The following is a 26,236-nucleotide window of genomic DNA, read 5'->3' as shown; positions in this document are numbered from 1 at the left end:
TATATTAGATTTGGTTTTTATTGTAGAGCACACATATCAGGGCAAAGTGCTGCACACACAACTACAAATCATTTTTGGGAAAAAAGCTGTAAAAAAAATAAAACTGCCACTGCTTTTAGTTATGCAGTCCCAAATTGAGGAATTCACGCTGGCAAAGGAGTTCTGGCCCCAGAGAAGGGCTTCTTGATGGTGGATGCCCCAGATTCCTGCAGCATCTGAGGTCTCAGGCTGGGGACTCTATGCAAAGCCCTCTAGACTGATGGTGGCTTGGCTGCCAGAAGGGTCTCTGTTTCTGACAGGCCCTGGCCAGACTGGCAAGGTGACATTCCTAATGAAGCTAGATCAGCAAAACTTTGCAGCCTTCTAGGATCTGAGTAGGTAGAAACTGCCAAGACCTCACCTTTTTTTCGTTATTTTTTAGAAGCCCCTTCCTGAGCTCCCATGCCCCTGAGGCAGAGAAGGCACCAACCCAGTCTGCAGGCCTACGCTCTGGCCTTGGATGCATGCTGCAGGCAAACAGAAGGGGTTACACCTTCTTAAGAGGGATGACATTGGGAAGAGGTCCAAGCCGACCTATGGAGGGGAAAGGAAAAGGAGAAAGCCAAGAGACCAAAGGAAAAAATAAAAACTCAAAAAGAAAGTAAAAACCCTACCATACACCACAACAATTTCCCATACCCCAAATGCTAGACTTGGAAGGACATCGGTCCCTCTAGCTAGAAACAACTCCTAAAATGACCCAACATGGCAAGTCTAACTTCCATACAATTACACACATGTGCTTGAAAGGAGCGACCCAGCAAAGAGGCGTGCTCTTGCCAAGAGAAGTCAGGACCACTGTGCTAGCCTTTGGCAGCCCAAGAAGAGTATGGAGGAACCCCAGAGGGCTCAGCACTAGCTTTGGGGTGCCAGGGACTCAGTTTAAGCCCTCCACCCCCCGCCAACCCAGACAGTTCTGCCACAGGAAAAAAGGAAGGTATCTGCATGACCTTCCAGAGGATGGAGAATAGGTGAGAGATGGGGAAACAGCCCCATCCAGAGAAAGCCTAGTTCCAGGAGACCTCAACCAAGGGCAGACATCAGTGGAGGAAAAGGGGCAGGCAGGAAACTGAACTTTGTTTAGAACACTGCAAAGATTTATGTGTAAAGCAAAGAACGAAAATTTCTTAACCAAAACAATTTCTTGCTTTTAAATAAATCCAGCCCCACTTGAAGATGGCTGCCCCCCAAACCTTGACTGGCTACTCCAGCATGAGCCTCTGCCCCCGACAAACACCAACAGCCTTTCCAAGAAGAAAGCCAAGAACATGAGAACCCAGGTCAATTCCAGGGCAATTCTGCTCTTCAGCCTTAATGGGCAATGAATCAGGGAAAAAATATATAGGATCAAAAACAAAAACAAACAAACCCTCAAAACAAAACAAAAGGAGGGGCAGCTATGTGAGGAGAAGGCAGAGTTCCCAGGAGGGTGGTGAGTAGGCCTCAGTGCCTCCGCATCTTCACCTTTCGGGCAGGGCTTCCTGCTGCCTCTGAGCAGTCCTCCGAGGACTCATAGGACTTGCGCCAGTAGTTCTCAGAGCTGAAGCTACCCCTTCGTCGGGTGGGCAGCAGCACTGAGCGCCGGTTCTCTTCCTTGTCCATCTCCAGGATCCGGGGCCTGCAAGGAAAAGGGGGGAAGAGATGTTATCTGAGAGGTCAGCAGGAGGGGCCTGACCTCATCACCTCTGTGCCTGGTCTCAGATGGGATGCAAGCTCAGTGGTTCTGGACAGAAGTACTGACACTGAAGGTTCCTGGTCACTGTCAGTGGCTACTCCTCATCCTGTAAACATCTCCCAGTCACCCTGTGGGGTCTGCTTGGCTTTGAGCCTGGTGCCCAGGACCCTACAAAGTCTGCTGGGTGACAGAGGAATCCCTCTCCCAGCCTCAAGACTGGGAGAATATGCGCCTCAATATGCCATTTACCTTAGCATTCCAACTCTCCCTCAACACTCTCCTCTCTGCTCACTAACCCAAACAGCCTCTGAAACCACTAAGCTTTTTTCTGCTTCACAGCTTCAGCCCATAAAGTTCTTCCTGCCTAGAATGCTCTTCCTTTCCTTGTCCTTCTGCTCTTATTTAAAAATTACCCTCCCCCGGGCCAGGGATTTAGCTCAGTGGTTTCACTGCCTGCTGCGCAAGAGCAAGAGCAAGGGCCCAAGTTTGATCCCCAGTACCAGAGAGGTCACAGAAAGGCCAGGACACATTGCCATATGTCAGTGCCCAGCTCCTTCACTCTGGGGATATAGGCAGCTGGCCAGGAATTAGGTAGGAAAGCCACCATTACAAAGGAAGTAGACAAGATTTTGGAAAGGTGAGCAGCTCCAGGCTCCTAACCAACCTAATCCTACCCTAACCTACCACTTAGGCTTTTCCAACTTTTTTTTTTTTTGGTACCGGGGACTGAACTCGGGTCCTTGCGCTTGCAAGGCAGGTGGCGGAACCACTGAGCTAAATCCCTGGCCCCACTTAGGCTTTTCTACCCATTCCACCCTCATCCAGGCCAGGGGCTACTTTGGCTCCTTATCCTGGCTCTGGGGAATGAACCCAGGGAATACACTAAGCTACATCCCCAATCCTTTTTTATTTTTTAAATTTTTTGAGGTAGGGTCTTGCTATATAGTCCAGACTGGCCTTTAGTCACAATTCTCCTGCCTCAGCCTCCCACGTGCTGGGATTACTGGTGCGTGCCACCATGCTCTGCTCCTTCTTTTGAGACAAGGTCTCACTAAATGGCCCATGCTGGCCTCAACCTTATCCTCTTCTCTCAGCCTTAGGAACAGCTGGGATTACAGCCACATGCCACTATGCCCAGCTTTTGCTGGCTTTTATTGAAGGTCCTTAGCTGAGTACCTGTGGGCAGCATCAGGATCTGCCTTGCGGTGGGACCGCTTGGGTTTCAGAGCAGGGTCCCTGTTGTTTCCTGACAGGCGATCTGAAGCATAGCTGGGTGGCAAAATGGAGCTGCTCAGGGACTTTGTTTCCAACCGGGGTGCGTCTAATCTCGTCCTGCAAAGGAAACACACATCTGGGTCACAAATAGTCCTCTGGTAAGGGCACAGGTCCCTTTAAACCAACTCTCTTTCTAGCCAAGCCAAGTGGAAGTCAGCTGGACCTGCAAGCCAGCACTCTGCTCTGTGGCTGTCTCCTTGTGGTTCAACTAGAGATTGGTCTGGCAGATTTCCAAAGACCATCTTTCTCAAGTTTAGGCCTAGAAGCAAAAAAGAGAACATTCCTATTTGGAAACTTCCAATAACAAGAATCTGCTATCCCAGGGGGTGGATCCCACAGCTTGCTCTCAGCTGCAAAAGGCAGTTCTACCTCACCCTACTTGGGCCCAGTGGTTCTCTAGAGGTAATTACTCCATTTGCCAGAGGACTGAGCCCCTCCCCCCACCGTGGGCACCCATACTCCAACAGATGCCTTCAACCATCGCTGAAATATGAACACAGGAAAGATCCCTTCTCCAGCCTATAGAGGGGTTAAAGGGAAATACAATCAGAGCCACCCCACTTTCTCATGTAGAGTCAGAAATACAAAGGCTGAGTAGCAGAGCCAAGGGGTACGAGGAGCCCAGGTTCACTCCAAAATCATGAGCTTGGCTCTGCTCCTACCACCTAGCCACACAGTGGCTTCTGCTTGCTTCAGAAGGCTGACCAAGTAGACACTAGAGGTACTTTGAAAGCAAAGTACCAGGCCAGCACCAGGTGCTACTTTCAAGGAACAGGAAAATACCACTTAGTAAAGGCAAGACATGCAAGTACAGACAAAAAAAGAGGGTGATAGGGCCGGGATTTAGCTCAGTGGCGCTGCCGACTGCCTTGCAAGTGCAAGGTCCTGAGTTTGATCCCAGTAACAGCAAAAAAAATGAGAGTGATGGAGGAACTGAGGACAGGTGCTAAGGGCAATGATAGGAGTCCTTTATAAAGCTAGACCAAGAAGGTGGCCTGGGAAATCTCAAGGAAGCCCTGAGGCTTCATGTGGCACAGAGAGAGAAGGTTGCCAAGTTAGGCAGATAGGAACAGGAGGCAGAAGAGGGGCCTGGGTAGCACTGGCAGTGGAGGATAAGGGGTGGGATGGTGGTGGCTGGCAGAAGGCCCTGAAGACACCTTTTTCAGAGACTGCTGGGTACAAAGTAGTAATTCAATTCTGAAAAGTATTCAGGGTGGATATCACTTCATAAGAATCCTAAGAGGAAGAAAGCAGGTGGGAAATCCAAAAGTTGCATCTGGTCTTCACAGCTCCCCCCATTCCTCAGATACCACCACCACCATCACTCTCCACTGTCTGGCCTATTGTAAATAGATGGGGAAAACTGGGTCAGAAGGTGGTAGGTCAACATTCTGAAAGTAATGGGAGAAAAGGTTTAAGCCTAGGTGAGACTCCAAGCCTGACAGGAAGGAGCCACTATAAAACTTTGGCAGAGTCTTTTCTCCTGAGGCTGGCATGGGTGTCTCTCCTACCTTCTGGCTGGAAAATAACATTCTAATGCACTGAGGCCCACATTGGTGGGCAGGTGGGAAGGCAGGCAGAGCAACTATACTTGCTCCTTTGCTCTGGCCTCAGAGAAGGGAAGTCTAGAGGGCCCCAGCTCACTGACTGGCCCATCAACAATCTCAGCCTCCACTTTGGGCTGCTCTAGAATTAGGGAAGCAAGACCTAGCAACAAGAAGATCCTATCCTGGGTGCCATCCCCTCCCCAATCCCCCAGAGCCCAGGCTAGTCACTATTCTTCTTTGGGCCTCAGTTTTTCCACCTGAGCAAAGAAGAGAGAAATGGCTTTAAGGCTTCATTCATTTTTGAAAGTCTAGGAATTAGACGAGTTGTCTCCTTTAAGGCTAGAGTTCTTTGAGTTAGTAGTACTGGGCAACGACTAGACATGAGGATATAAGTTAGTGTATATGAGTCCCTGGCTCTTCTAGGCCTCTTTACCTCTGAGCTCAGAGGTCCAGGTGGGAGAGATCAGACCAAATGAGACATGAACCATTAAGCTTGACATGGAGGACTCCGGAAACCTGCACCCTTATGAAATAAAGTCCCTCCTCTGGGACCCACACAGCTAAAACCCCACAGTCTGGATCCCCACCAAAGTCTCCTTGAAATCCTAGCAGGGCACCACCAGAGGTAAGTGGTAGATGGCAAGAAACACCAAAATGAGTTTGTGCCTAAGCTTGATCCACATACTTCTGGGACATACTCTGCCACAAACAGCCCTGATGTGGGCCCCAGGTCTCCAACACACTTTTTTGCTCTGCTGGGGACTGAACCCAGGGGTGCTTCACCACTGAGCTACATCCCAGCCCTTTTTATTTTGAGACAGTCTCTTACTAAAGTGCCCAGGCTGGCCTTAAACTTGGGATCCTTCTGCCTAGCCTCCTGAGTAGCTGGGATTAAATACAGGCATGCACATCCGGCTCCCAGCCCTCTGCTCTTCTTAAGCTTACTTTGTGAAGCAGCCTGGCTAAACAGGGAGATCCATGATGGGGGATCCCCACCAAAGGTCTAGGACTGCTGGAGATGCTGGGGAGGCAGGGTTAAGGTTAGCTGTGCCTGAACAGTCAGGATAGGAGCACCAGCCAACCCCTTGCTTCTCTGGCTACCTCAAAGAAGGGAACACTAGTGTTCCTCCTACACCATGACAGCTACTTATGAGAGGCCAGCAGAAAGAGAGGATGACCACAACAATAATGCATCAGCATGTAACTAAAGGAGAGAAATGGATTCTGTCCCAGGTGCCCCTCTTATGCTGCTTTAGCACTCATGCACCCATACAGAAGCTGCTGGGGATAGGGAGCAATGTTAAGTCCGGTGACTGGCCTGACTCGAAAATCTACAATGGTCTTTGAAGCACAGATAGATGCTCTCATTGCAAGAGAACACAGTGCCATGTGAGGGCAGCACCACTGTTTCTGGGAGATGGAGAACAACCTGTATCCAGGCTATAGTGATCCTAGCCAGAGGGTGACTCCCTGGCCCAATGCTAACTACTCCCCAACTTCTTGTTCCACATTTATCAGAAACTCTGTGCCATAAAGCCTGGATTTTCATTGGAGCAATAAGGAACACATCTAATTAGTAACCTAGACCCCTAGCTTTAGGACAAAGCTGTGATGCCTTCTGAGCATCAGACTTCTACAAAGACTAGACCTACAGCCAGATGTCTCTCCTGCAATATTCATCTCTCTGCTGGGACTCTCCCCAACCCATCTTCCACCAAGCTCCTTCCAACACCATGCTTCTAACTCCTAACCTACTTTCTCCACAGACCAGTGCTCAGATAAGCGTAGCAGCTTGCTATGGTCAGAAGGGCCTAAAAGCACATTAGGGGTATAACCGAAAGAGTGAGCACCCTGAGCCCATGGTCTTGGGCTTCCACATACAAAGGCCTATGAGATCTTATGTGGGCCCCAAGAAGAACTTTTCTACCATCAGCCTGGTTCCCACCATGTCATACTACTCATGCATACCCAAGCTCTCAGGAGCCAGGGCTCCATGGAAGCTAGCCAGACAATAGGGCCAGCTTCATGGGTACCCAGAAATCCTCCCGGCTCAGGAGAATGAACTGGTGAACTGTCTGTGTTGTCCTCCAGGACTCCAAGAGGCCAGGTGCCAAGAATGCTTTCCCTACCTATGTATGCCACCGCACTCCACATATCTGGGTTTCCTCACCTCCATTCTATGTGCCTCTGCTCAAACTGTGTACCTCCACTGAGCACACAACTTTCTTCATCCCCTACCATCACGATTAGAGAGGAGGAATGGTAAGGAAAGGACTAAAAGCCCATTTAGTATTCACACATTTAGCCACAAATGCCCCAATTTACAGGTGAGAACACAGGGCTCAGAAAAGAATGTGGCAGATCCAGGCCAGGAGTCCAAGCTGGTTACCTTCTTGGTAGTCTCACGGTCCCCAGATTCCCTGGGTAGATTGCAGATCCACCAGAATGGTCAGGATGTGTGCATGTGCAAACACTCACCAAACCAGGGAGCAAATGTTGGCTAACACTGCCATAGGGAACAAGAATCAGGGAGCTCTAAAGGTGGCAGGGGTCTATGCAGGAACAATGCTTCAGGCCTGGACAGGGAAACCAAGAGCTGGTCAATCCTCCAACCTTGTTGAGGGATAGAGCCCAAAGCACATACCCCATAACACACCCACCCTAGCTGCTCTACTTGGGCGGGTGTGTGTGTTTGTGTGTGTCTGTGTGTGTGTGTGGTTCTCCCGACCTCTGAGCCCTTTTGGCTCCAATGGTCACATAGGCCATTGAGCTCAATCTCATGTACAATCTGTCATACACAAACCCCTCACACCACAGCTCACATGCCTCAATGGTTTCCTACTGCTCTCCAGATTTCTACACCTGCATATGAAGTTTATCTTAGATCTTATTACATCTCTACTCTGTGTTCTAGCATAACGGACTGACTCAGAGTTTCTAGCCTCCAAGACTCTGTAAAGAGTCTCTTTTGCTCCTTTTTGCCCTCCAGTGCTGGGGATGGAACCCAGGTTCTCTACATGCTAGACATGCAATCTACTATTGAGCCATAACCTCTTGCCAAAAGAGGATCTCCTACTCCTAAAGCCCATTATATTCTTCCCTGAGGCCCAAGCACCCTCAACTCCTTCAGGTTCACTTCTCTGGAAAGCCTTACTTGGCCAGTCCTTGGCTGAGTTGCTCAATGTGTGCTTCCCCCAAAGGACAAGTAGGTAAGAGCCCCCACTAACTGTACTCCTGGCACTAACATAGAGCCTAGAACATACCAGTCTTGGTTGTTGGAACCCTAGTTGCTTTTCCCAGCTTCAGACCACTCTGAGCTGAGTCCTACTTGACTGAAAGCAAAGTAGACTATCTACATTGCTTGAGTCATTTTATTCAGTTAAATGGAGACTTCACAAATACAAGTCTTTTGTTATTGTTCTATTTTGAGACAGGATCTCATAAGACTTAGGCTGGCCTCAAATCTGTAAACCTCCTGTCTCATGATCTTGAGTGCCAGGATTACAGGTGTATTACCAGGCCTGGCAGGAATACATGTCTTGTAGGCAGACTCAGCACAGCCCCGAGGGCCTCCTGGAAACCAATCAGAAGATATTGAGGGCCTACAATCCATCTTCTGAGGATGAATGTTGACCATTTCACTGGTCCTCTGTACTTCCCTGCCCTTCCAGCCTCTGACCTTACCTTTCTGTCTGGCTAGCAGTTTCTAGCCCAATAGCCACATCTACCAAGCCTCCCCTGGCCCTCCCACAAAGGTGGGTTTAATTTTTTTGTTTTGTTTCATTTTGGGGGGTTGAACACAGGGGTCCTCTACAACTGAGCTACATCCCCAGTCCTTTATATTTTTTGAAACAGGGTCTTGCTAAACTGCCCAGACTGGCCCTGAACGTATGATACCTCTATCTCAACTTCCTGTGTAGCTGGGATTACAGGCATGTGCCACCAATGTGACTAGCTTCTAATTTTTTGGTTTTGTGTTTTTGGTGAGCCCCCTAGGGATACATTGTTTTTCTACACGTGATCCTTCAGCTTTGTGTTGTAATGGCACAAAAACACAGGAAAAACCAAAGAAGTACTAAGTTTTCTGTGGCATTTACCTTGAGTTTCTTGTATGTATCACACAATTTTTTTTTTGGTGTTTTTTTTTTTGGTACCGGGGATCAAACTCAGGTCCTTGTGCTTCCATAGCAGGCGGGCGAAACCACTGAGTTAAATCCCCAGCCCTGTAGTACACACTTTAATGTTTCCAAGTCAGAAACCCCTGCTCAAAGAACATTCCAAGCAGCTCACTTCCTGCCTGAGCTCTTTTCAAAGAAAGTTAACACCTCCTACTCTCAGGGTTAATGTGTGGATGCTTGGCAGCTAGCAAGGCCCTCCAGTAGGAAAGGCAGGAGGGTACACGCAGGAAATCGTGGAAACACTGATCTCCCACCTGCCATAAGCTGCTTCACCTCACAAGCTGGTCAGGCTCTTGGTCATTTAACTAGCACCTTAGAACTTTAACCATACTCGAGCTGGGCATGGCAGTGCATGTTTATAATCCCAGCACTTGGGAGGCTAAAACAGGAGGATTGCCATGAATTCAAGCTCAGCCCTGGGCTATTTAGTGAGTTGAAGGCCAGCCTCAACTACATAGCAAGACCCTGTCTCAAAACAAAGAAACAAAACAAACAAACAAACAACTTTAACCACCTCTAAAAAGGTTAAGTCTGGCCTCCCTGACAATGATTACAAAGAAGTAATGAACATGGGTAGTTTGCCCAAGGTGGGCTGGGAGACAGCAACATTCAGGAACATAGGGTAGATGTGTAAAATGTCAAGAAGCTGAGCAGCATGCAGCTGATGCCTTGTCTCATTCTACAGAGTAGCCCCCTTGGTTCTTAAAACTCTCACTCTACTTGTAGAACAGAGGAAAGGAAGCCCTTCTATATCTGAAACCCAGTTTTGTTCTTTTTTTTTTTTTTTTTTTGGTACCAGGGATCAAACTCGGGTCCTTGCGCTTGCGCAGCAGGCAGCGAAACCACTGAGCTAAATCCCTGGCCCCTGAAACCCAGTTTTTTAAACACAAAGATTCCGCTCCAGTGAAAACACTAGTGGGAGGGGAACAAGAGATGCTCCATTGTGGGGATCATAAGACCCAGCACCAGAAGACCCAGTTCAAAATCTCACTCAGCTATTAAATTGTGACCTCAAACATTACAAATTGGAATTTGAGGATTATATTCTCTAAGAGTTACATCCAGCCTCACTGCAAGAAACAAGTGTAATATGTACATGAAGATCCAGCACCACCCATGTTAATGGAGTTATATTTTTTTGTTTAACCATAAAGCACTTGATAGCTGTCCATTCATTTCCCTCCATAAGGACTTAGAAAGACCTTGCCAGCTCTGACTGCCTTAAGCTTGCTCCAGATTCACTTAGCATCCCTCAGCGACCTGAGCAATCTATTATTTGGCAATGCTGGGGATGGAAACAAGGGTCTCGTGTGTACTACATACGTATTCTACCACTGAGCTATGGGGGTACTATACAATCTTTTTCTTTTTGGGGGGTGGTAACTGGGAATTGAATGCAGAGCCTTTACATCCCTACCCCTTTTTGAATTTTTTTTTAGACAGGGTCTTGCTTTAAGTTGATAAATTACCCAGGTTGAGCCTGAACCTGCAATTCTCCTGTTTCAGCCTCCCAGAGTGCTAGGATTATAAGTATGTGCCACCATTCCTAACCAAAACCTGTGCAATCTTTATCTGAACTTAAGGGAAGACAAGACTGGCTCTAACCCACCTGCCTATGAGAAGCAGGCCAGGTTCAATGCCAACTCTACCCACTAGAACATGCCCTCCCCAGATCTCAAATCGGCCAGGAACACCACAGGCTAACTTGCTGGTATTTAGGTAGTGCCTCAATGCCCTTTTTTTTTTTGGTACTGGGAATCAAACTCGGGACCTTGAGCTTTCGAGGCAGGCAGCGGAACCACTGAACTAAATCCCCGGCCCCCTAAATCATTCTTTACATGCTAACTGATGCCTCCTCTGGGCTGGGCTATATGTTAGGCACCAGATGAACAGGGACTTCCTTATCCCCACAGAACACATGGAAACTTAGTATGACAAGTATACAGGTGTGACAGTCTAAACAGAGGTATATGCTAAGAGAGGGCTATATGTGTGCTTCCTGCATGTCAAAGTGGCCAATACCTGAGAACTGAAGGATGGCCAGGTAAACCAACTTTTAGCATGTATGTGTAGGTCATCGGGGGTAGGGATGTAGATCAGAAGATAAACATGGTAGATGGGAAGCTATTCCTAATAGAGGCCACATTACCAACCGCACAAATCCATGGACCACTGGGAGCTGCAGGTACTTTAAGGTAGATGAGGACTGCAGATGAAAGGTAAAACCTAAGACAAGAAGCTGGATATTTGCATTTTATTCTGCAGGCAACAGAGATATCTGTGTATCTTTTCAGATTCCCTGGGCTGACTCCCTACATCTGGATATTTCCCCAGCTCAGCTGCATGGAGGAGCTGGGAACTTTTACTCACTCCTCTGCAGCCTCCAGTATCAAAGCTCTGTGCTTCTATCCTCTAGCCCAGGATACCTCCTGGCCCCATTCAAGTCAGAAGTCAAAGAGCCCCGGTTACCCACAATAGCCATTCCCCAGGTCAGACCACATATGGAGCATAGTTGGCCAACGAGTCTCCAGGGGAGAAGATTAATAGTGCAGAGGAGCAAAACTGACTCAGCTGGCCTAGACAGCTAAGTATGGGAACCACCATTCAAGAGGAAGAAAGCACCTGGTTGACTGACTAATGCTCTAGCTGTGGCCACCTGCCAGCAAAGATTTCCCCAGGATAAGCTATTGTGAGAGGCTGGGAGGCAACACCTGGGAAATCACTGCTTGATTGTATATGACCCCAGAAGTTCCTCTCCAGCTTCCTGGCCTGGATAGGCCCACTCATTCCTTGCTGCAGTTAGAGGCTCCTACAAAGAACTATTAGGAAGACAAGCTAGAAAGGAAGCTACTTTCTAGATTTATTTCCAGGTTCTGGGTTTGGGCCTGTGCTGGGGACCACAAAAAAAAACAAACAAAAAAAGGAAAGATAGTAAAGAATCCTTTCGCTTATTAGTTCTGAAAATACTCCCAAGCTAGAAGAGAAAGCCTGCCTACCACTAAGCTGACTTGGGTTCCTACATCTGCCCAGTGCACTGCCTGAACCACATAACTGTTCCTCAGGTCTGGATCATACCCACACTACCCAAGGTAAAACACAGACACAAAGTTTTGACTTGATAAAGTGGCAAAACTATACCAAAGAGACATCACTACAACCTTATTTTGAAATTGGGGGTCCAAAGAGCCAAGATGTCAAAGTTACTGACTGAAGTTAAAAAGATGGCAAGGTAAGCCTGGGTGCAAGTGCCAGTAGTTCCTGCATTCAGAGGCTGAGGCAGGAGGATCTGTTGAACTCAGGAGTTAAAGACCAACCTGGGAAACATAGTGAAGACTCCATCTCAAAAAAAACAGTAACCTGATAAGACAAACACAACATAGACTAACAAAAAGCTCCCAATACGCAAAGCTGGAACAACTTCAATGTAAAATAAATATCCCTGAGTCCATACTGATTTAAATTGACTAAACAAATGAGAGAGAATACACATCTATGCACAAGAAACCCAATAACTCATGTAGATACTCACCCAACAAGGTGGACCGAATTACTCACTTTTTTTTTGAGTTACTGGGGATTGAATGTGGGCAGCTCTGAGCTACATCCCAGCCCCACCCCCTTTTTTGAGTACCGGGGGATCGAGCTCCTGACCTTGTGCTTGCAAGGCAGGTGCAGCACCACTGGGCTAAATCCCCAGCCCTTCCCAACCCCTTTTTATTTTCTTTAATTTTGAGACAATGTCTCATTAACTTGCCCAGAGTGGCCTCAAACTTGCAATCCCATCACCACGATCAGCTCTTCATTTTGTTGTTTTGAGGTTTGGGGGTATTTTTAAAGAGATAGGATCTTGTTATGGTACCCAGGCTAACCTCAAACTCCTGAACTCAAGAAATCCTCCTGCCTTAGCCTCCCAAATAGCTGGGACTACAGGTGTGCATCACTGTGCCTGGTTTCCCCTTCAAATTTGGGCTGTACATGAACAGGGGAGAAACAGTTACTTCACAGATGAAAACCTGACAAACACTGCATCAGCCAGGTATTCAATATCAACTATTAACATTAACAGTGACAAGTCATATTAACAGTATACACCTTTGGTATGTGGTTAAAAATGGCACTTCTGTGGTTTTCCTCCCCCAAAATATAACCTTAGTCCAACCTTGAGAAAATGAGACAAATTCCAATTGAGGGACACACTGTACCTGACCAGTCAGTGTCAAGGATAAGACAAGTTTCTCAGAGTGTGGTGGCAAATGCCTATTATTCAGCACTCTGTGAGGGTGAGGCAGAAGTATCACAAGTTTGAGTCCTGCCCAGGCAACTTAGCAACTTAAAGAGATCTTATCTCAGGTGGGCGATGTAGATCAGTGGCACTGTGTCTGTCTGGCAAGCACAAGGTCCTGAGTTCGATCCCCACTACAGGAAAAAAGAGATCTGATCTCATAGTGAGGAAAAAAAAAAAGTCTGGGGATGTAGCTCAGTGTGAGGGTCCTGAGCTCAATCCCAGTACCACTGAGAAAAAAAAAAAAGTCTGAGAAACTGTCACAGCCAAAAGGAGCTTAAAGTGTAATATGATACATATCTAAGGAAATCTAAAAGTATGAACTTATTACTAATGTATTACTAGTGTTTTCTGGTTTTTTTCTTTTTTGCAGCACTAGGGATAGAACCCAGGGCTTCACACATGCTAGGCAAGTGCACTACCACCAAGCTATATCCCAGGCTCTCATAGGTTTTTTGACTATAACTATACCACACAAACGTAAGATATTAACAACAGAGGAAAAATAAGATGAGGTACATGGGAACTCTGTAGTATCATCACAATTTTCTACAAATCTAAAACTGTTTTAAAAACAGAGTTTACTTAAATTTTAAAGTAAAGAAAAAGAAGCAAGGCATGGTAGCACATGCCAATATAATCCTAGCCACTTGGGAGGCAGGAGCATCAAAAGTTCAAGGCCAACCTTGGACAATTTAGTGAGACCCTACCTCAAAATTTTAAAAAGGGGCTAGAGAATTTAATCAGTAGTAAAATGTTTGGCTAGTAGTACCAGGACCTGTTTAAGTCCCATGACAACAAGAACAAATAAATAAAAGAAGAGGAGGAAGAGATGAGGAAGAAGGAAAAAGAAATGAAGGCAAGTTTTACACACTCAAATTAAGTATAGATCTACATATTGTCCCCTACCTCACCGGGGCTAGAACCCCGGGCTCACACATGCTAGGCAAGCACTCTACTGCTGACCTATAGCCTCAGCCCTTACATCATTCTGGTGTTGCTCTCCTCAGTGACTTCTATGAGACCCTGGACAATCATTGATTCTCTGAGACTCCATTCAATAGGAAGACTGGTCTTCCTTTGACCAAACATCTGTGTGGCTGGAGCTAACAAATTTCAGTGTGATCAACAAAGAAATGCTAGAGGACCTGGCATGGTGGTGCATGCCTGTAATCCCAGCACTTGGGAGGCAGGAAGATTCCCGAGAGTTTGAGGCTAGCCTGGGCTACATAGTGAGTTCATGGCCAGCCTGAACTACAAATTGAGACCTTGTCTCAGAAAAACAAAAAACAAAACAAAACAAAGAAATCCTGGAGAAATCTGACTTATTGATGTGAGTCAGTATATCCTGGAATCTCCACCAGAAAGGGAGACAGTCATAGCCAAAAGCCAATGAAACACTGCATCCTAATCTCCCTCCCTCATTTCCTTTCCTTACTCCCTCCTCCCCAGAAGTAAAAACCCTCGCATTTTTAAAGCAGGCTGTTAAGGCACAGTCTAAAAATAATCACTGAGTGCACATGAGATAAATCAGAAGCCAGGAGGTGAGGAAAAGAGGTTGAGGTGGGGTTTGGAAAAGTGGTTCCCAAATCTTGTCTCAAGACTGTGCCCATAAATATCAGAAGCATGTGTTTTTGTTCCGTCCTAAATTCCATAGTTAAAAAGCTGAAAAAACCCAAAGAATTTTCTGATGAAAAAACCAAATAGCTTTATCCTCACAGAATGCAAATAAATAAAAAGAGAACTTATAGCCTTCTGCTCTCCCAGATTTTACTCTGCCATGCCACACTAGTCAAGAAGAGTTTGGTTTTATTTTTTTGAGACAAGGTCTGCTATGTGGCCCAGTATGGCTTGAACTCCCAGGAATCCTCCTGCCTCAGCCTCCTGAATGCTGAGATTATAAGCATGGGCTACCATACCTGGCCAGAAGAGTGAGTTTTAAGGGACCCAGATCTACATCTTCAGACAGACCTATAACCAAGGAATAAGGTACTAGACATCAGGGTACTTACTTTCTGAGGATGATGACTGCTCGGCGCTCTTTGATGTCCTGGGGCCGTATGCAGTGAGTGATTTCGTCAGCAGCATATCCACTGGAAAGAAACATAGCACATATCACCATGAAGAGTAGACAACCAAAGTTCCTAGGGGACAAGTATAAGACTCAGGTCTTATGGCTGCCCTCTGTTATGCACAAGGTTCAAGAATCTAAATGGAAGGAAAATACCATGTTAAGCTCTAGGAAGCTTCTGCCCACAAACCACTCAAAGAAAACTGACATGATGCAAAGGAGACTCTTAAGGCAGAGGCCAAAGCAGGACTCACTCTGCATAGGACAGAAATCTTTCTTTTAAAGAATCCTTAGGGCTAAGGTTAGAGTCCAGCAAAGGACCTACCTCGTATATACTGTATAAGGTCCTGGGTTAAATCTTCAGCACAGCAATAGTGAGCCCTCAAGAGGGTACATTGTTAAAGAGGATCTGGAGGCAACTGGAGGGACTTGGAGGAAATCTTGGTGAGACAGAGACCTCCCCATCCATTCCTCCCCATCCTTCAGCATGCAGAGGAAGCCAAGGCAGCCACTGACAGTACCAAGTCAGCAGGGAGAACCTGGGGCTAGGGATGTAGCTCAGTGGCACTGCGCCTGCCTGGCAAGTACAAGGTCCTGAGGTCAGTTCCCAGTGGTGGTGGTGGGGGGTAGGGGTTCAGGGTGGGGGTGGGCCCCCACACAAAGAGAACTAGGACTGCCATGTTCCAAGAAAATGTATCTATTTGGATATAGGCAAAAGCCTCCTCTAGGGAGGCCCAAAATTCTGAAGACAGCTGTGTTTTAAACGTTTTAAGAATTTCTATCACACTCAAATTTTTATTTATTTTCAACAAGTGAAATGGCTTTAAAAAATGCTCACAGGGCCAGGGATTTAGCTCAGTGGTTCTGCAGCCTGCCTTGCAAGCGCAAGGGCCTGAGTTTGATCCCCAATATCAAAAAACAAAACAAAACAAAACAAAAAACCCAAAAAAACTGCTCACAGGCCAATGAATATGGGTAAATGACTATCCTCTCCTTAGCTAGTGCCTTTCTGATTTGAAACTATTGGAAGCAATTCCTGAGCCCCTCATACACTCTCCCTGGGAGCTGGGCACCCAAGAGACATCTCCACCCCAAGTTCCTTCACTGAGTCAGCAGATTTACACAGCCAGAAACTCACCCAGCTACAGGCCAGAGAAGACCCTACTTTCTCAGCTTTCCCACTTGCTCAGGATTCCTGGCTGCCCCCAGACCACAAACCTTTCTCTCCTGTTGATCAGCTCCTTCTCAAGGGTAGCTCTACAGACACATGCTTAAGTATCAGAAACACCACATGTCTGGCTGTGAAAAACTCCTTAAAAGTGGCCATGCTGGCTAAATTGTGGGCAAGAACTGGATGCAAGAGCCAATGAGGAATAAAAAGCCAAGCTGCCACCTATAATCCCAGCTCCTTGGGAAGTTGAAGCAGGAAGATCAAAAGATCCAGGCTCAGAAAATTTTAAAAGGGCTAAAGATATAGTTTAGTGGTGGAGTGCTTATCTAGCATGTGTGAGGCTCTGCGTTCAGTCCCCAGTACAAGAGATATTGGGGGGGGGGGGGGGGTCGCAGGGCAGTGAGGTGGGTTACAAAAAGGGAGGAAAAGAGAAATAAAGAGAGCCAGACATGATAGTACACATCTTATAATCCCAGCACTTGGGAGGCTGAGGCAGGAGGATCAAGAGTTCAAGGCCAGCCTGGGCTACAGACCAACTTCAAGCATGGCTGGACTATTAGCAAGACACTGTCTCCAGGGCCAGGGATTTAGCTCAGTGGTACTGCGCCTGCCTCACAGCCTCACAAGCGCAAGGTCCTGAGTTTGATCTCCAGTACCAGAAAAGAAAAGAAAAAAGACTGTCTCCAAAAACCCAAACCCAAACAAAGCAGAAAGCTCAAAACCAAAACAAAGAAAAAATAATCAGGATCTGCCCTAGAAGAAAATACTTCTGACTGGGAAATCTGACTCAAAGCCTTGCTGGTGATAGAACAAGAAATCTTTATTTTATAGATTTCCTCTGCCCTCAGCTGCTCCTAGGTCAGGATTCTTCAGTATTCTCATTGAACACCAACCAGCCCCACATCCACAGTCATATCAATTTAGAGAATACTGATTAGTTTCAAAAAAGCATTGCTGTGTATCTGAGAATGTTAAAGGATCTGAGAATTAGTACAGCAAAAGAACCTTGCTAACTTCATTTAACTGGGCACTAATCAAAGAACTCTCTCAAATAACACCTATTAATATTTATGTCGGAGAGCCGGGGATTTAGCTCAGTGGTTTCGCCGTCTGCCATGCAAGTGCAAGGCCCCAAGTTCGATCGCCGGTACCAAAAACAAAAATTTATGATGGGCCGGAGATTTAGCTCAGTGGCACCGCACCTGCCTCGCAAGCGCAAGGTCCTGAGTTTGAGCCCTGGTACCAAAAAAAAAATGTATGTCAATTCACAATGACAAGTACTACATAGGAATTAGGAAGTTGAAGAGACTTGTGTTCGTACCAAACTTCTGTCACCTACTAGTTTTGTGACCTTAGATATGTCACATGCTAAAGCTAAACCTCAGTTTATCTGTAGTAAGCAGAACAGCAGGTTCTTTGGTGTTCATTTTGTTATTATGCTCTATACCTTTGGATTCATTTTATTACCAAGATTTTAAAAGTCAGATATCACCTCCTCCCTTCCAGGTAGAATCACATAATAAGAGTTACATGACTTACATGGTTAAATAACCCTGGAAAGCACAGGGAGAGGCCTACTTGCTAGGCTGTTTTGGATAGTGCAGTGTGCCTGGGACCACACTACCACTGCTAAGTACTTAACACAGACAGAGGGTCCCAGACCACCCCAAGGCAAGCCAGGATCTTAGATTCAGCACCTGCCAAGGAGATATGATCTACAACTTCCTGCAGAGATCTGCCAATAGCAGAGGCCTCCAGAGCCCCTTTCCCAAGGCTAAAAATCTCCAAGTGTCAATCCACATTCTTATATTCCACATTGCTGAATGAAGGCCTGGGTTGCAAGACAGTCCCATGAACTGTATACCCAGAGGGCTCCCAAAAAGATCTAAGTCCAAAGGCACATTTCTAAGGCCTGAATCTGCAGTGCCAGCTACAGGCAACGTTCCCTGCTATAAGCAACAGTTATCAAACTGTTTTACTTGGCAACAGGGATGACCAAGGGCCATGAATTCTCATTTCCAACAAGGAACCACTTCTCTTAATGCAGTTCTGGAGAAAATTCAGATGTTTGTCAAAACATGACTGCCTCCATCCCCTAAAGGGCTCTAGAACAAACAATAAGCCATGTCAGGTACTTTCCCTGAGCCCAGGGCTCAGCAGAACTGTGTAGCGGTAGTGATGCAGGCTCAAAGAAATGACCTTGGCACTAACTCTACCTGAAGGGCTCATTATCTTCCAGAACTTCCTAAGGGCCGGGGATTTAGCTCAGTGGCACCGAGCCTGCCTCACAGACGCAAGGTCCTGAGTTCAATCCCTGGTACCAAGAAAAAAAACAACAAAAAACCCAGAACTTCCTAGCAGCTGTGCCCAAAGACCAGTGATTGTACTGGGCTCCTCTAGGAGTGGGAACAAAATTCTGATCAACAGCTCTCTTGGCCAAATTTCAGCAGAAAGTGCCCAGCAGAGATCCACAAGATTGTTATTTATTGCTAAGGAACTCAGCTACTATGAGAAACTGAAAGTCCTAGGCTGCCAGCTTGAAACTTAATATACCCTGGGTCCAGCCCTACCCCTGGCATGAAAAAAAGTTCCAGCGTGTCCTGCTCCTTTGTTTTCACAGGGAAATGACAGAAGGAAATACTTCATGCAGTCCAGTCTGCCTGCTCCTTGGCTGAGCTGTACCCTCAGCAGCAACCATTAGTATGAAGAGTAGCAGAGCCTAGTTTTTTCACCCACTAGTCCTACACCTCAGTGTGACTCTTCAGGGAGTTGACACATCTATCTCCTTTTCTGGGAAGCTTTCTCAGAGTCCCCCAGACTGGATTTCTCCTACAATGTTCAATGACACCCTCCCAGGAAGTCTTTACTATTACATTTCACCTGTGCAAATTGTGTCTTCCCTATAAGACAAAGCAAAGGTCGTAACTCTGCAAAGTGAACAAAAAATAAAATGTATATTAAAGCTGAATGATTTTACTTTTGAGCCACAGTTTCTACACCTGCAAAAAGATAAACAGCAAGCCCTTCCTCAGAGGATCACAGTCTGAAAAATGATGTATAAGGGACTGTGTAGGGTTATATATCTGGAGATGGTCTTGGAGACTAAGTTGTTGAGGTGCATTTCCAAGATGGTCACCACTTCTTATTTATGTCCTGCTTAGTCCAAAACAGAGCAGAGAGAGGGCTTCTGGCCAAAATCACCACCTGGTAAGAACCTCTCTCACCACAGACCTAAAGGACTGAGAAGCTTAGGCATTTGGGAGGCAGCAAGCAGACCACCTAGACACAGGGGCAGGTCTCTGAGCTCAGGCTCAAGTTATTTACCAGGCCCAAGCCTCCAAGAAGAGACACAGCTTAATTTTATGAGAAGTCCTGGGGCTTTCTGAATGTAGAAGGTCAACCTGCTGCATCCTTAATCTGCACACATCAAAGTACAAACAGGAGCTGAACACAAAAGGGAGCTCTGTTTCTGAGACATGTTTAGATATACTTCAAGCATTCAGCAATGTGACAGATTCAATCTTCTGTAATGACTATAGCATCAGTGACTTCATTTTGCAGAAGAGGAAAACTGAGGCCCATAAAATAACTTGTCCAGACCAGGGATTTGGCTCAGTGGTTTCACCGCCTGCTGCGCAAACCCAAGAACCCAAGTTCGATCCCTGGTACCAAAAAATAAAATAAAAATTAAAAAAATAACTTGCCCAGAGTCAAATAGCTGAAGTGGAACTACCACCAAGTTTGCCATTAAACTTTTAGGTTTGTGGCAGTGGTGACGGTGTTATGCGTTGGGTAAGAGTGGAAGTGGGATGGGGAATGGAAGGATAAGTAATAAAATAAGAAAGGAAAATCCATCTGTGTTTCTTGGTAGCAAGATCTAACCTGTCCTGGAAGATTTCCTGGCCTCACCAACAGACTTACACATATAACCACCAGCCCTACAGAAGAGGTCTGCAGAAATAAGCTTATGCTCTGAGAACATATACTGCATCTCAGTAATGGCTGTACACCAACTGCCCAGCCTAAAATGGCCACCCAGCCAACCTTGAATTTGTATGGCCTATTTATCCTTTGCTTGCTTACTGTTCTTGATTAAGGCCATAGCTTTCTCTCCTTGGCTGTCTGTTGCCTTCTCGTGAGACTTGGCACCAAGGGCAGCCACCCTGATGACCAAGATGCCTGCCAGAGTACACAGCCCTGACTTCATCCCATAGTTCCGCCCCCTCTCTTGGAAATGGAAGATTCTACACAAGAGATGTGGCCCAGGACCTATCTGCCCTACTTTCCCAACTATTTTAAACATGAAAGCTAAATTTTGCTTTCAACCAGCTGAACAAGATCAGCTCTTAACCCAAAATTGACATCCAATACCAACTGTTCACTGGAAGAGTCAAAGGCTGAGCTCACCATTATGCACCCCATGGCTGATTCAAACAGTCATTTCCTGGGTCGGGGATTTAGCTTCAGTGGTGCTGCCACCTGACTCGCAAGTGCAAGGTCCTGAGTTTGATCCCCCATACCAAAAAAAATAAATAACACATCAAACAGTCATTTCCTGACGGATGGTTGAGTCCTAGCTCTCTGGGTAGGTGGCTACTACAGACCATGCAGCAGTGATTAAAGAGGCAGAAGCAAGTATGTGATTAGCCTTCAAGTAATTATTCTAATTAATCCAATTCAAATTTTTTTTTGTTTTCTTTTCTTTTTTGATGCAGAGTCTTGCCAAGTAGCCCAGGCTAGCTTTGAACCTCATGGCGATCATCCTGCTTTAGCCTCCTGAATACTGGGATTATAGGCATGTGCCACCACACCCACCTTGAAATTTGTTTTAATCTGCTCCATTCACCCAACAGGGACAGGAGAAGTGTAGGATGAACTGATATGAAAAGGAGGTAAAAGATATTTCTCTGGAGAACAGCATAAAAAGAAGGCCCACTCAGGTTCAAAAGAGGAAGGTTACAAAAAACTGACAGATGGATTTGAAAAGGAGTGTAAAGCACTTACAGAAAGGTCTGTGAACCCTGTTAAATAGAGAAGTTTAGGCACTGCTATGTCAATGTTTGCCACACATCAATATCACACTGACCACTATTAAAATATAGTTATACTCTTGCCGTGTTGCCTTGGACAACTACAGACACTATTTACCACTAACAACTGAAGTCTCAATCAGATGACAATTGCTAGAATCCCTCCAAACAGGCAGAGCACTGGTCTTTATCAGCCCCTCCCTTCTAATCTGCAGCTTTAATCACCTCTGAGCTGGGATCTCCAAGAGGAAGTGAGAAAAAGCACCACTTCTCTTACCAGCTTACACTCAGGATTTGAAGAGGGGCACTAATAGGCAGGTATTCATCCACCTGCTTACCAAGTAAACTGAGAGTGCTAAATTAGCAGGTGCTAGAAGATTTAAATTAGTGGGAGTGTCCAAGACCCTATACCAGTGGCTCTCAACTGGGGATGACTCTGCCTTTCTAAATCTCTCCCCCAAGGATATCTGGCAAAGTTTAGAGACATTTTTGGTTGTCATAAAAAGGGCTATTAGAATTTGGCAGACAGAGGCCTGGGATGCTGCTAAATTTTCTACAATGCATAAACAGCTAAAACAACAAAGAATCACCGAGGCCTCGTATCAACAGCAACACTGTTGAAAAGTGCTGACCCAGAGCTTCACCAGTCTAATAATGAACTCCATCTGCCTTAAAGAAGCACCAACCCCTTCCCTTTATCTATAGCTATGCCCTGCTCTGCTGCTTGCTGCCAAAAATCTCTGTTGTATTCTCCCCTCCTTTGCTTGGCTAATTCCAGCTTCCTTCCCAAAACTTCCGATCCTCCAGTGGATAAGACGTCCCTTTAGAATGTTCCTCCAATTACTTCCTGGGCTGTGACTATCCACTGGACCTGAGCTCTCAACTAGGTCTGAACTACAAACCCATGTTTCAGGATCCACCAAATCTCTGGCCCCTTCCCCATCAAGACAGCAGGAACTAATTAAGTGGTTGTATATGAAGGTAAGTACCCATTTCACTACACTGTGCCAGGCTCTATGTTAAGACACCAAATCACTTTAATTCTAATAGGCTTCAGAAGTTGGCATCATCTGCACCCTATGGATAAGAAAGCCAGCTCTGAGAACCCCCACAAGATCCAAAAGCAAATGAGAGGAGAGCTTGATTCACAGCCTAGGGCAGCACTTTTCAGGACATGGCTGGGCCTCCTACACTAACTCTGCAGCCAAGTCTGAGTCCAAGAAGAGTTGGAAGGGACTGGGAAAGCTTTAAGACTTTACCATTCTAAGGAAAAGATGAAGAGAATTTTCCTGATGATGCAATCCTGTTGCTGATCACTAACAGACCTGCATATTAAGAATTTGAAACTTCTGCGCTTCAATCCAGAGCTGTGCATGTGTCAGGGGAGTTTTAAATCACAAAATGAATACATACACACATACATACATACACACACAAACAAAAGTCACAAAATGCCTTGAGATCTCCCCATTAAGCACCAGATCACTGGGCCGGGAATTTAGCTCAGTGGTTTCGCTGCCTGCTGCGCAAGCGCAAGGACCCAAATTCAATCCCCAGTACCAAAAAAAAAAAAAAAAAAAGCACCACATCACTGCCAGACCTCTTGAAAACAAACCTATGGGTCTACAACTACATAGAAAATTAATGTCTCATTAAGAGACCACATGGTTCTAATTTAAGGTCCTTTTAGCACTAAAAGTCTGTGAACAAAAAATCAGACCCCCAACCTGCCTTGCTACATAAGGGAGGATCTGCCCAGGAAATCCTATATTAAAAGCTTCTACTAAAACATACATCTGAAAACATGCAGATCTGAGACACTTAGGGGTCCAAATGACAAACAGGCATCTGACAGGTAGTTCTTTAGGAGCCGAAGTACTGCTTTGGCCAGTGACTTCTCAGACTATCCCATCAGAAGGCCCTCAACATCTCAAGGCTCTAGTGCCATCCCTAACCTGGAAGCAGCCACAGCTGTTCAACTCAAATGAGACAGACGACCTCCACTCTCATCAAGAGGGCTTCCAGGGCCTTACTTTTCCTTTTTTTTTTTTTGTTACCAAGAATCGAACTCAGGACCTTGCTCAGAACCACTGGGCTAAATCCCCGGCCCCTTGCTTTTCGTAACTGTAAGGTATGGCACCAACTGCATTGCAGAGGTTAAGATACTCACAACAAAATCTTAGTGTGTCCAGATCCTGTATTTCGTGGTAGTCAACCACACTGTTCTAAATAACTGTAGTTTAGACCTCCTAAGAGGTTTTGGGGATTAATGAAGTACACTACTAGATTTACCTGTTTCAGGGCTGGAGAGGGGTAGCATCCAAATGTAAATTTTCACTTTATACAAACGAAAGTGTTCCAGCAGACAATCTTCCCTGGGGGCCAAGACACTGAGCTAATTCTCAGTAGGATCTGAGGTCCCAAATAGGCCAAGAGCCTAAGATCTGCTGCTCACAGAACTACAAGACCAAGGTCAAGAAACCAGTTGTAGTATTTTGTTTTATTCCATCTCACAAAGAGGTAACATGTCTTACAAAGGACAGTTGGGCTTGTCTGCAACTAAGAGAGGAAAATTTTAAGAGTGTGCTGCACTTTCTTCCCGGCCCAACCATTAAACTGCTTGGAAGTCATCTCCCCAGGGCCTCTGCCTGTATTTCTCTGCTAAGGAATCCGCAAACATTTTGTTAAAGAAACCAAGAACAGCAGAGCAGGAAACTTTTAGATAGTAAATTCACCCCCCCCCCACTTTTTTTCTGGTACCAGGGATTGAACTCAGGATCTTGTGCTTGCAGCGCAGGTGTGGTGCCACTGAGCTAAATTCCCCGTCCTCAACCTTTTTTTTTAAAAAGCATAGATTTTTGAAAAGGAGGCCCAAATCACAAAGGAAAAGCCTTCTAACATCTTAGCCTTCTGGAAAGAGCCTTTTGGATTAATTCCTAGTTAAGCCTGGGATAATATCAAACCCGCCTTCAGGTACAGAATTCCGTGTTGGTTTTCAGACTTGCTTTCTTGCTACGTGTATTTTAAACACAGGCCCCTTCCCGTTCCCTACAACCTACAAACTTGCCTTCAGATACAGAACTCCACGTCCTTTCCCTGACTCGTTTTCTTGGTGTACACATTTTTAAAACAGGCCTCTTTCCCTGTCCCCTCCAACTGAGAAACAGGATGGGTCAGAATCGTAAAAGCACAGGCTCCTATTGGCTGCTGTCTCCTGGACCCGAGTGCATAGTTAAGGAAGCAGTATGCAGGGCCGCCCCTCCTCCCAGGTGGGTTACCTGAGCACAGTCACGCTCCCCCTGCGAACAGGCAAGGAAAGCACAGGTTCTGACACCCGGATAGGCTTGAACTGGAATTTGCAGCCGAAGCACAGAGCAGAATCGCTAAAGAAGGACACAGACACGATGGGGCGCTCGAATATGTGGATGGGGTCCACGTGAGACACGATGCAACCGCCTGGCTGGTAGTCGTTGATGACGGCGCTATTGACGAAGCCCTCGGGAATAACGCGGTGCTCTACCAGCTTCTGGATCACCAGCTGGTGCACCCACTCGGGGATCTCGTCCACGTCTCCCGGCGGGTAGAGGCGCTCCTGGCCAGGCCCGCGCTTCTGCAGCTGGGCTCCATACGTGTAGCCCTCACCGAAGAAGTACTTGTTGCGCAGCGGGGCCCGGTCCACCGTGTGCTCATTGTACAGGCCCTTCTCGGCGCGGGACACCACCTCGTCAATGCGGGCCTCGATCTTGGCGCACTCGTCCTGGCTGAAAAGGCGTATCTGGCGGATGCCGCTCTTCACCTTGCGCGCCTCCTCCTCCTTTTGTAACTGTTGTTCCTCGTAATCGCTGCGCTCCGGGTCCGAGTCCTCCTGATACTTGCGCTTGGTCCCAGACACCGGGTAAGGTTCAGCGGCCGCCGCAGCCGCGGCTGCAGCGGCCACAGCAGCGGCTGCCGCAGCCGCGGCCTCCCGGTTGCCCGCCTTATAGTTGTCCCGGGACGTCATGGACTTGAGCTTCTCACGCAGGTCCGTGTAGCCGCTGGCGGCCGCCATGCCCCCGCAACACTACTCTAGGGTCCTCCGGGGCGGGTGGAGCGCCCGGGCATGGTTCTTGGGGGACGTGCCCAGAGGCCCCCGGAGAAAAGGGGGTCCTCAGAGGCGAACCCCCATGCGAAGCCGGGTACCCGGCAGGGGGAGTCGAGGGGTTGGGCGCGGGGTCGGGCTTCAGGGGTGACGGGTCATGCAGCGGTGGCGACAACAGTACTTCCTCCTCCTCCACCTTTTCCACGTCCCGGGGGGCAGGGGCGCCAGCAACGCCTCATGCCGTGGAGGCCCGCTAAAGAGATTCGACCCGACTCCTGGCCAGACCCTCCGACACCCGGCCCAGCCCGGACTTTAAAGCTCTCTTCACTACGTCACGAGCCGACCGCCCGACGTCCGCCGGAGCCGCACCTCAACGGGCTCTACCGCGCGCAAGCGCAGTGTCGCCGGCCACCGCGGCTCGGGACGCTGTGGGCATGCGCGTGCGTGCGGGATAGGTCGGCACGGGCCAGCGCAAGCGCACAAGGGCACCGCTGCTCGTCCACCGCCCCTCCCCCACTCGCTGAAGGGCTTCGAGGGAGTACTCTCAAACAGAGCGACCTGCCTCCACGTCGCGCCTTCTCCAGGATCGAAGGGCTCCCTCCGCTAGAATGCGCTCACGCTCTCAACACTGTTGCTATACCGCGTCATAGCACCATCTGAGTGCCCCTAGTTGTGTCAGTCCCAAGCACGCAATCACCGGAGAACCGCCACAACCTAAGCCGTCCTGTTACCGCCCCTTTTGGCGCTTCCACTTTTTAATTGGGCCGCCGGCCACGCGCCGGGCCCGCCCAGACTGCACTTTTCACAACTTGGTTGGTTAGCATGCCTGTCAATCAGACAGTCTCCTTGGCTACTGCGTCCATCACTTAATTAGTTGAGAGGAGGGCGGC

At 47.2% G+C, this 26,236-nt stretch overlaps 1 protein-coding gene across 1 annotated transcript; it reads right to left on the bottom strand.

Moving 5' to 3' along the window:
* Nucleotides 1-26,085, bottom strand: Alkbh5 (alkB homolog 5, RNA demethylase). Its single transcript, XM_087203919.1, has 4 exons — nucleotides 24,547-26,085; nucleotides 15,009-15,089; nucleotides 2,891-3,046; nucleotides 1-1,657 (listed from the first exon to the last, which is right to left on the bottom strand). The coding sequence occupies exons 1-4, from the start codon at nucleotides 25,314-25,316 to the stop codon at nucleotides 1,483-1,485; spliced, it is 1,182 nt and encodes a 393-aa protein (XP_087060045.1). The 5' UTR covers nucleotides 25,317-26,085; the 3' UTR covers nucleotides 1-1,482.
* Nucleotides 26,086-26,236: the final 151 nt, after the last annotated feature.

Source organism: Heterocephalus glaber, unplaced genomic scaffold (assembly GCF_053883595.1).
Source record: "Heterocephalus glaber isolate CG9 unplaced genomic scaffold, H.glaber_assembly_v1.0 deba00001813, whole genome shotgun sequence".
Lineage (NCBI taxonomy): Eukaryota > Metazoa > Chordata > Mammalia > Rodentia > Bathyergidae > Heterocephalus > Heterocephalus glaber.
This window is presented reverse-complemented; position numbering and strand designations above follow the sequence as displayed.